This window comes from Pinus tabuliformis, chromosome 7 (assembly GCF_031772625.1).
Source record: "Pinus tabuliformis cultivar Carrire ecotype Pingquan chromosome 7, CPIR1, whole genome shotgun sequence".
NCBI classification, from domain to species: Eukaryota; Viridiplantae; Streptophyta; class Pinopsida; order Pinales; family Pinaceae; genus Pinus; species Pinus tabuliformis.
The window spans coordinates 471,013,946-471,024,453 of NC_142293.1; the positions used below are offsets into that span (position 1 = coordinate 471,013,946).

The window sequence follows — 10,508 nt, forward strand, 5'->3', positions numbered from 1 at the left end:
AACTCAAAACGAACAAGAAGATAAACTATTGATTTTCAATGAAGGGATTCAAACGTAAACGTAAACGTAAAATTTAGTCAAATGCGTAAACTCTTCTCAATGACACCGTCATGTGGGTAGAATGATTGGAGATGCCACAGTAACTGAGTCACATACATAACTCTTTAATTGTAACTGAACGTGATTAATTTTGGTAAAATAAATGAGCTTGTAATGGAAAGTAAGTCCTTTAATTGTAATTGAACGTGATTAATTTTGGTAAAATAAATGAGTTAGTAATGGAAAGGAAGTAATTAATTTTAAAGGGTTGTCATTTTTAATCTAATATTAAATTTGGTTAATTAAAATAGTCTAGTGTATTTGTTCTATATTTTGGAGGGTTTTGGCATTATTTATTTAAAATTTCTAAGTTTGGTAGAGATTTCTTGGAATCACAAGTTTGAATTGTAAACAATGCACAATCCAAGTGCTCTGTGAGTTTTCGAGGGTGCTAAATTTATATATGAACTTGTATGTGAACGTTATCCCCGATGGTTGAGACAATTCATTAATGACCTCCCCACCCGAGTTCAATTCGCGATATACACGATATGTTGTCGTCTGTTAACACAACCATGATGTAATCAAAACTCCAAAATGTAGCATGTTTAGACAAAGCTATTGAAATATATATATGTATATTAATTTAATTTAATATGATTAAATTCTAGTTAATAGTATTAGTGAAATATAATACCAAGATATAAGTTTTTTAATCAAAATGTTTAAGTAGGTTTTCAATGAGGCACTTATGTCATTGCTATACATTCAACTTAAGGAATTATAGCGCTGCACTCACAATGCAAAGGGATGGAATTCAAAACTAACACTTCATGGATATGGGTCTTTATCTAATAGTATGTATGATTAGAGCATTCATGCTATTATTAGAAAGAGTATTCATGTTTGAGAAGATTTTTTCGCATAAATCACATTAGAATGCTTTTGTCCACGCCTTTCGAACCAACGAGTGTGGTTCATGGTCAAGGCAAGTTGAAGAATCAAATCCTGATTAAATAATAAGTGAGTTGGTTATATGCCTATTTTAATTAAGGTAATGTGAATGTAGGAATTAATTTATATAAAGGTTGTATAAATAAATACTAAGTTAGTTGATTTAAGAATTAATTTACTAACTATTCTATATAAATCAAAATGAATCAAAATCACTGATATTAAACTTATATAAAAGTTATATAGATAGAGTTATTTAATTAAATGTTACTTAACTTAGATGTAAGTTAGTTAATATTAAACCCATATGTAATTAATAGTTAATTAAACTTTAGTTTAATATAAGGTAACCAATTTAATTAATATGAATCAAAATTAAATTTATAGTTATTTTTTAATATAATTAGATATTTGATGTTATTTTAGAATTATATAATTAAGTATCTAGTTAACTAATTGTAAGTTAGTTTTCATTTTATTTAATTTAAAAAGGGTTAATGTTAAAGAAACATAGTTAATTGTAAGTTAATATTTCTTTAACAACTAACTTTTTTGTTTGAAAAAAAAAAAAAAACTTTTATAAATATTAATGAAAGTTGCTTAAGATTAACTAACAATTTAAAACAAACTTCTTCCTTTCTTTATCCTCTTTGGTTAGTTAAGTGTGGGAAATTGTGCCGCATATCCTAGGTCCATTATTCAACTATCTTAATAAGTTATCAATTTAATGGATTATTCCTATTATAATCTCTAGATAGTTTTAGGTTTATAGTTTAGGTTGACTTTGATAGTTTTATTAATGAGATCTAATAACAAGTTTAACAATAGTTAGTTGTTATAGAAATATTAACTTACAATTAACTATGTTTATTTAACATTAACCCATTTTAAATTAAATAAAATTAAAACTAACTTACAATTGATTAACTAGATACTTAATTATATAATTCTAAAATAACATCAAATATCTAATTATATTAAAAAAAAAATTATAAATTTAATTTTGATTCATATTTTTTTTTCTATGTAAGGCTAATTCTATTAATAAAAAACAAAAATTATAATTACACGGAGGCCCCGCCTCAACCGCTATTGCTAGAGTTCATCAAGAAAGTCGAAATTGCCCTAGATTGGGGAAACCAGTTTGACATTGCAAAAAGACCAAACATATATCCCGAGACTGTCACCAAAGGAAACCCACACATAGGACTTGGATCCATGTTTTGAAGCAAAAGCCAGAAAAAGATACAACTCAGCACCATCAAACTCAACAACAGAACAACAAACCCTCTGATCAGACAAACAAACAGCAAAAACATCAAATGACTAGACCAACCCGTTAGCAGCAGAAGGTTGAGCTGGCTCGTGGGTGGCAACAATGCCACGTGGCGTCATTTGTTGTCATCCTCGTCAGGTGTCTCCTCAACAATGAAGCAGGCATACTGGTCCCAGTCTTCATCCTTCTCCGCCACGTCGCCTTTCGCTGCACCACCTGGAGGCCCCCTTGCATGCTGGGTGTCGCTCGAACTACCAGCGAACCCTATCGTTATTGCAACTCCTGCAGAGCTGCCACCAGCTCGCTGAATATCACCTGCGTGAGCTTCTCCACCATGCAGTCTGTTGTGGCTTGCGCCCCCGCCATCATCCTTCGACTTTTTCTCAGAACCCCTACCCATTTCCGGATTTCTCACTTCCTAAGAGTGCTCTTCAAAATTCCTCGCTTGGTCATTGTTCTGCTCATCTTCTTCAGAGAAAACGATAGTCACATTGGCAGTTATAATGGGTCTATTCAGACTACTCTGGAACCTGAATTGGGTCGAGTGAGGGACAGAGCCTGGACGCAGAGGAGAAATTGCAGTATGGAGCCTAATATCGTTGTGCGCAGCCATTGAGGCCGACCCTTGCCCCCGCCCACTGCGCGTATGGGGATAGTGACTATGCGGCGACCTGGGGGGAGGCGAGTTTTCATGGTGCTGAGGGGGAGAGGCAGGAGCCGAGCTCTGCGCTGCCTCCTCGGGTTCCTCCTCTGTGACTCCTCATGCAGTGACGGACCATACCAGTGAGGTTGGAGTGAAAATCAGCTGGACAAGCGGACGGGAGGGAGAACGGGTTGTGAATACAGGGCTCCTGAGCAGGATTTAAAGGGCAGTGCCTGGAGTGGGAGTAATGGTGCCCATTTCCAAGATCAATACAGCAGAGGAGCCAACATCGTCTCCCTGTGGCTGTTCTGCTGCAAGAAATTCCAGCCTGAGGCGGACAGAAGCTAAGGAACGGGGGATGAACAGAGGGTTCGAGAGGCGCCATATGAATATCATCTGCTTCCAAATCTCGGCCTGAGGGGCCATTTATTGCAGCATGCACACTGGCCAGGTTTCGTCTGAGATGAGCCTGGAGCAGAGCATAACCCACCGCCTGGCAGGTCCTAGCGCCGGCAATCCGAATGGTGGCCATTAATGATCTTGGGTTTCACCCGCATCCGGGTGCGCTTCTTCCTCCTGAGCCATTTCACTCTTCACCAATTCCTTATACTCCAGTATCTGGTGTTCAGTGGCTAGCGTAGAGAGCATACCTGTATGTAGATCCTTTCCGCTTTCTACTCCTATATTTTCCAGTAGGTCAGCTACTTTGTTTCCCTCCCGTCGTATGTGCTTGAGATTGATTACCCTATTGGAGGAGAGTCATATTTCAATGAGTTTTAATCAACTCGCCATTCTCCAGCTGTTGCTCACCTTACTTGAGGGTGTTCCCTACAATAATTTTGTGACCATATTTATAAGGACCTGCGAGTCTCCTTCTATAACAAGTGGGAATAGTCCATGTTTATGGGCTAAAATAAGACCCTGCCATAATCCTTCTAATTTTGTTGAGTTGTTAGTGTCCCATCCATTTGAGTCAATGTAGATTAGACAAGGATTACCTTTATGATCTCTGATTATTCCTCCAAATCCAGCCTTTCCTGGATTCCCTTTTGAGGCTCCATCAAAATTTAGCTGGAACATGTGACGGGGAGGAGGAATCCACTTATCTGGAGTACTTCTTTTTGCTTGAGTTTTTCCTTTGATTATCATTTCTTGATTCCACTGTAGATTCCAGTTTGTCCATATGGTTTGTTCCTGTGGGAGGGAGGGGAAGTCCTCCTCAGACCAAGTTTGAAGAAGTAAAGTTTCCTTGATATTCTGACATACTGTATTCCAAAGAGATTCCACGGGCATAGATTGATCCTTGAAGATACGTCGATTTCTCTCCTTCCAGATTGTCCACATGAGAAACCCCGGTATTAACTTCCATAAGGAGTTTAAAAGCTTGCTTTTGAATGGGTTTTGTGCCCAATTGCGAACAGTAGAGATAATATCGCCTTGTATCCATCCATCCTTTTGACATCTAAAGTTGACCTTTTCCCAGAGCTTGTGTGCTAGTGGGAAAGAGTTCATAATATGTTGAGTGGTTTCCTCTTCTTGCTTACAATTGGGGCATAAGGAGGGGTCGTGGAAGCTTCTCTTCCTGAGGTTGTTATGTGTTAGGATTTTGTTGTGACATAAAAGCCATAGAAAGGTGGAGATTTTCGGCCAAATTTTGGGGTCCCATATTTTATTCCAGAGAGGATCCTTGACAATGTGTTCCTTCATAATGATGTGATATGCCTCCCTTGTAGTGTAGGTGCCTTTTTCCTCATAGCCCCACCTAAGAACATTCGTTTCCTCTGAATATTGTATTCTTCTCTTTGTTAGTTCAGTTCCTAGAATCTGTTTTGCTAATTCTGTTCCCTATCTTAATATGTAATCCGTGCTACACCATTGCCTATTCCCCTGCATTGTGGATGGAAGCCATAAGTGCTTGACTATGCTCGATGTTTGCAATTCCTGTTCCGGGATTTGATGAGGTAAGATTAAGTCCTTTAATTTGGGTTGTTGCTGCCATGAGTCATCCCAAAACCTTGATGTGTTGTCGTTTTTAACTTCCCAGAAGCTATGTTGCTGTATTAAGAGCTTGTGTTACTTGGCCGCATTCCATATTAGTGAGCCTGGGCTGACTTCTGAAATTCGGATTATTTCTTCTATAGGTCGATAGTTAGCATACTTTGCAGTCCAAAGGTTGGCCCAGGGGGTGAACGGAATAGTGAGCCATTTCCACCAAATGCGAGCGCCCATAACAATGTTGTTGTGATAAGGATCACGCAGACCCATTCCTCCTACAGACTTTGGTAGGCAAACTGTGTCCCATTTGACCAGAGCCCATTTGTGTTTTTGTTCAGTATTGCCCCACAGGAAGGATCTCTGTATACGTTTGATATCTTTGAGGACCCATTTGGGTGCAGCTAGGATCGAGAAGAGATACAACGGCATGGATTGGAGAACCGCCTTGATCAGGACGAGACGACTGGCCATATTGAGGGTCCTATGAGTCCAAGAGGATAGGCGCGCCTCCAACTTTTCTAAGAGCAGCCTCCATGAGGAGTGTTTCAGAGCAGAGTCAGTCAAAGGAGCACCAAGATACTTGGAAGGGAGAGTGGCAATTAAGAATCCAAGTATTCTAGCTATAGAAGCTTGGGTGACATCGGGAGTATGGAAAAAGAATAGCTGAGATTTGTCTTTGTTTATTTTCACTCCTGAGGCATCTGAAAAATCTGTCAATATAGAATTGAAGTGACGAGCTTCCTGGACTGAAGGGTGACCGAAGAGCATATTGTCATCCACAAATTGCTGATGGGTGAAGGCGGGAGTGTTAGGAAAAGATAGGCCTCTGAGTTTCTGGGAAGACAGAGCAACTTTAATACTTCATCCTAAACCTTCCACCATTAACACAAAGAGGAAAGGGGAGAGAGGGTCTCCCTGTCTGATTCCCCGAGATGGCTGGAAAGGTGAAGAGGGGATTCCATTGATCAAGATTGAGAAGAAAGAGGAAGAGATGAGACTCATGACCCAACGAGTCCAAGTTATGGAGAAACCAAAAGCAATTAGGATTTTCTGAATATAAACCCAACTTAAGCTATCAAAGGCTTTTGAGAGGTCGATTTTAAGGAGCATACCCAATCTCTTGGAGTTATTCATGGAATGGATGATTTCATGAGTTAAGATTATGTCATCCGTAATCTGCTTGCCTTCTACATAACGAGATTGCTCCGGCGATATGAGAAATGGTAATAGCAGTTTGAGTCTTGAGGCTACAATTTTTGAAACAATCTTGTAGATGATGTTGCACAGGGCAATGGGCCGATATTTTTCAGGGGTATTAGACTGAGCCTCTTTTGGGATTAGCGTTGTGAATGTGGCATTCATAGCCGGCAGCATCCATCTCAACGTTCTCAATTCCTCCACAACCTGCCAGACTTCCATTTTAATTAACTCCCAAAAATTATGGAAGAAGTTGGAAGTGAACCCATCATGAACCGGCGCCTTTCCCTCTTTTAGTTGATGTACAACATTTTCCACTTCCTGTAAGTCGATCGGCCTGAGTAAAAGTTGATTGTGCTCCTCTGTGATGACTTTGGGGATGTTCCTTGTTATTTTTCCTATAGCTTGTGTTCTGTCAACCTGTGGTTCTTGATGGGCTTGCTTAAAGTAGTTGAGAAGTTCAAGTTCAATTTCTTCATGTTTTTCCACTCTTATCCCCTGCTCATTTTGTATGTGAGTGATATTGTTATTCATTCTGCGTTGTATAGTGGTTCTGTGAAAAAATCTTGTATTTTTTTCCCCTTCCTTTAGCCACCTGATTCTTGATTTTTGCCTCCAGAGCATTTCTTCTTGTTTGGCCCTTTCTGAGATCTGTGCTTCAAGAGACTTTTCCTGTTCCGAATATTCCTCTGTTCTGCCCTCTGTGATGATCCATTGCTGCAGCCGTTTCATGTCTTGGTCGAGTGCTATTTGAGCCTGGAAAATGTTACCAAACGAAGAATGGTTCCATTGCTTTATTTTACTTTTGAGGTATTTAAGCTTCTGCTGAAATTGGAGCATTTTTGTACCATTTGGTGGAGTATAGTTGGTCCATTCTGAATTTACTAGATTAACGAAGTCCGGATGTGTCATCCAAAAAGCCTCGAAGCGAAAAGGCTTGCGGCTTGTATTGCCTGGTCGAGACCATTGAAGGGAGATTGGCCAGTGGTCTGAACCTGAGAATGGCAGTATTGAAGCTGAGAGGTCTCCTCCTAAGTGGATTGCGTTGTCAGAGATTAAGAATCTGTCCAGGCGAGACGCAATTTGTTGGGAACCTGCTCTTTTATTATTCCAGGTATAAAGTCCATTGTTGAATGGCATGTCAATGAGCCAATTACTTTGAATGTATTCTTTTAGATTATTACTTTCCTTATCCAGATTGTTCCTTCCTCCTCGCTTCTCTTCCATCTTGGTTATCATGTTGAAGTCACCCCCATTGATCCAGAGTGGATGAGACCTATCAGCATTGATTGAGGAAAGGGTATTCAAAAGTTCTACCTTATGCATAGCCTCCTGGGGAAAATATACATTAGTTAAGAGACCATGTATATTGGTTCCTGTAATGTGGAAAGTCGCTTGAAGGAAATTCTTGTTAGCATGAGTGTTGTTGAGCTCAATGGTACGAGCATCCCATATAATTGCCAAGCCTCCTGAGGCGCCAGAGGCATCTACTGCTGCTACTTGACTACCTGGCCAAGCTTTTGCCGCAATTCGGTCAAGAGAGATGGAGTTGCATTTAGTTTCCTGCAAAAAGAGAATTTGGGGCTTTTCTTGCTTTATCATATTTTTAATCAGTCTGCATTTCTCGGGGCCATTGAGCCCTCTGATGTTCCATGAGATGAGCTTCATGATGGAAGGTTGGAAAGAGAGTTGTAATACTTTGTGAGCTTGGAGTACCTTCCTGACTCCACTAGCATTTCCCCAATGCATATGGTGCGTTGGAGATCCGTTTTTCTTCCTCTCTTTTTGATATCTTTGCTGATGTTTTTCCCATCCCAGAGGCTTCCAGTTTGAATACCTAGTGATCTTTGTCTTTGAGCCCTGGAGAGAATTACTTCCAGATTCTCTAGCTGTCTCTCTGGAATTTTGTCATAATTCTTTGTTTTGCATGCCTACTCTAGGCCAAGAATATCCAAATCCCCAATATCTATACTTTCTGGTTCTTCTTCCATATGCTTTATATCACCTATTCCTTCTGTTGTTTCTGATGCCTTTGTAGGGTCGGGCTATGAGTTGTTTACCTCCATTATTTGAGAGAGCCAAGCGAGGATTGTACGCGCAGCCGTGGGGGAAAGATCTATGGGTAATGATTCTTTTTGGCTTTCCTTGGGATCAGAATGTGCAGATTGTATGTTCAACAAAGGATCCTCCTTAGAGGGGGCATGGATCTCAGGGTTGTGGATATCTTGCCGGGATAGCGCTTCAAAACTGTTGCTCGTGGAGGGCTTTGATGTACTGGCTTGAGGCTTCTTAGGGTTTGAAGCAGGTCTCTTGTGGTTTTTCCTGCGATTGGCAACTTTTGTGAAGCCACTCAGATCAGGCTCATCTGAGGCAGAGATATTCGAGGGTTTCTGAGTTAAAGGACAATCCCTAAACAGGTGACCCAGTGCATGGCATCTCCTGCACCGGAATGACACATGTTCATAATCAATTAACTGAACCCATTCAACATCATCGTGAAAGATACTTACCGCATCCGGGAGTGCCTTACTGAGGTGCATATAAACGCAGATTCGGGCATAGGATGTGTATCTTCGGAGTTTTGTCTCCTCAGCTGTTTTGACAAATTCGCCGAGACCATTTCCTATGGTTTGTAAGGTCTCTTCGTCCCAGTATTCCATGGGGAGAGAATAAAGACGGATCCAGACTGGCACCCAGCTGAGATCTTCTTTGTCTGGATTGAAGCGCTCCACCCAACCCCTCAGATAAAGACCAGCTGCGTTGAAGAAATAGGGCCCTCCATCTAATACTCTGTTTCGGTCCTCTAAGCAGTTAAATATGGCCGTGAAGAACCCTTTAGGTCCTAGCTGCAGTGTTATGTGTCCTTTCAGCTTCCACTTAGCCGTTATCCAACCGTGCAATGCTTTTTCTGTTGGCCACATTCCTATGAATTTGCCTATCAATGCATGGTCTCTCATGTACTGGATCTGGGCATTGATCCGATGACTTGGGAGTTCTATCTTCGGGCATTCAATAGCTACCAGTCTACAGGTGTTCGATGTGATATGGGGGTTCTCTCTGTCATTCGTTTTGGTATCTTGTGGTTCTATTTCTTCTTTGTCTTCATTTGGTTCAGCTTGTTTGGTACCTTCCTCACACCGCCGTGGAGAGTCATTAGCGCTTGGGGGAGGCGCAACGTCCTCCCCCTGGGGGATATTCATGATTCTCTTGCTGCTCCTAGTCGGATGTGGACTTTCATGATACTGTTGGTTTGACAGTAGTGTAGAGTTCTGGTCAGATCTACAGTTGCAGGTTTTGCAGAAACCCTACTTCGTTATTCCTTCAAACATCCGTCAACTCCCAAAGTATACATCCAATTTTGATTCATATTAATTAAATTGGTTACCTTCTATTAAACTAAAGTTCAATTAACTATTAATTACATATGGGTTTAATATTAACTAACTTACATCTAAGTAACATAACATTTAATTAAATAACTCTATCTATATAACTTTTATATAAGTTTAATATCGGTAATTTTGATTCATTTTGATTTATATAGAATAGTTAGTAAATTAATTCTTAAATCAACTAACTTAGTATTTATTTATATAACCTTTATATAAATTAATTCCTATATTCACATCTCATTGCCCAGGTCAATATAGTCGTTGCCTGGTCAAATTTAGTCATTAGAAGTTCTTCTCTATCTATTTATCATGCAGCCAGGATCTGATTCTTCAACTTTTCCTGACGACGAACCACACTCGTTGGTTCAAAACACGTCGACAAAAGAATTCTAATGTGATTTATACCAAAAAATCTTCTCAGAACTTAATATGGATCACAGAAGCCTCAATTCCACAGTATTCATGTCATTATTAGAAAGAGTATTCAGGTCATTATTAGAAATTGAACCCATGGTGGTATATGTGGAGTTGTGCATGAGAACTAGGGGGATGGAACTTTAGATCAACCACACGTGAATATGGGTTCTTGACCAAAATGTCAAAGTAGGCATTCGACAAGGCACCTATGTTCTTCTCATAGCATTCTATGTGGAGTTGTAGTGATGCATTTGAACCATAAGGGGATAAAACTCATGGCCAACTATTTATGGATATGGGTCCTTACATAAAATAACACGTTGAGGCATTTAATAAGGTGATTGTGTCAATGTTGGGAATTCAACCCATGGTGTTGCATGTGGAGTTATGCACCATGGGGGAATGGAAATCAAAACCAACAACCTATGGGTATGGGCCCTTAATGAAAATGCAAGTAGGGGGTATTCAACAAGGTACCCATGACATTATTAGAAATTCAATCCATGGGGTTGTATGTGGAGTTGTGGCCATGCACAAGCATTGTATATGAATATAACTCAAGACCAACAACCTATGGATATGGGTCCTTGACCAA

General features: G+C 40.0%; 1 protein-coding gene across 1 annotated transcript; it reads right to left on the minus strand.

Annotated features, from left to right (window-relative positions):
- Positions 1–4,985: 4,985 nt before the first annotated feature.
- LOC149247988 (uncharacterized) lies at positions 4,986–9,304 on the minus strand. The gene is made up of 3 exons (XM_089446747.1): positions 8,165–9,304; positions 5,970–7,667; positions 4,986–5,741 (listed from the first exon to the last, which is right to left on the minus strand). Exons 1-3 carry the CDS (start codon positions 9,302–9,304, stop codon positions 4,986–4,988), a joined length of 3,594 nt encoding a protein of 1,197 aa, XP_089302873.1.
- Between the last annotated feature and the right edge of the window lie 1,204 nt (positions 9,305–10,508).

Coding starts and splice junctions, on each gene's coding strand:
- LOC149247988 (XM_089446747.1), bottom strand. CDS start 9,304: ATGAATATCCCCCAGGGGGAGGACGTTGCGCCTCCCCCAAGCGCTAAT. Junction 7,668..8,164: donor GGCTCTCTCAAATAATGGAG/GTAAACAACTCA, acceptor CTCTTTTTGCAG/GAAACTAAATGCAACTCCAT. Junction 5,742..5,969: donor CCTTTGATAGCTTAAGTTGG/GTTTATATTCAG, acceptor CTGTCTTCCCAG/AAACTCAGAGGCCTATCTTT.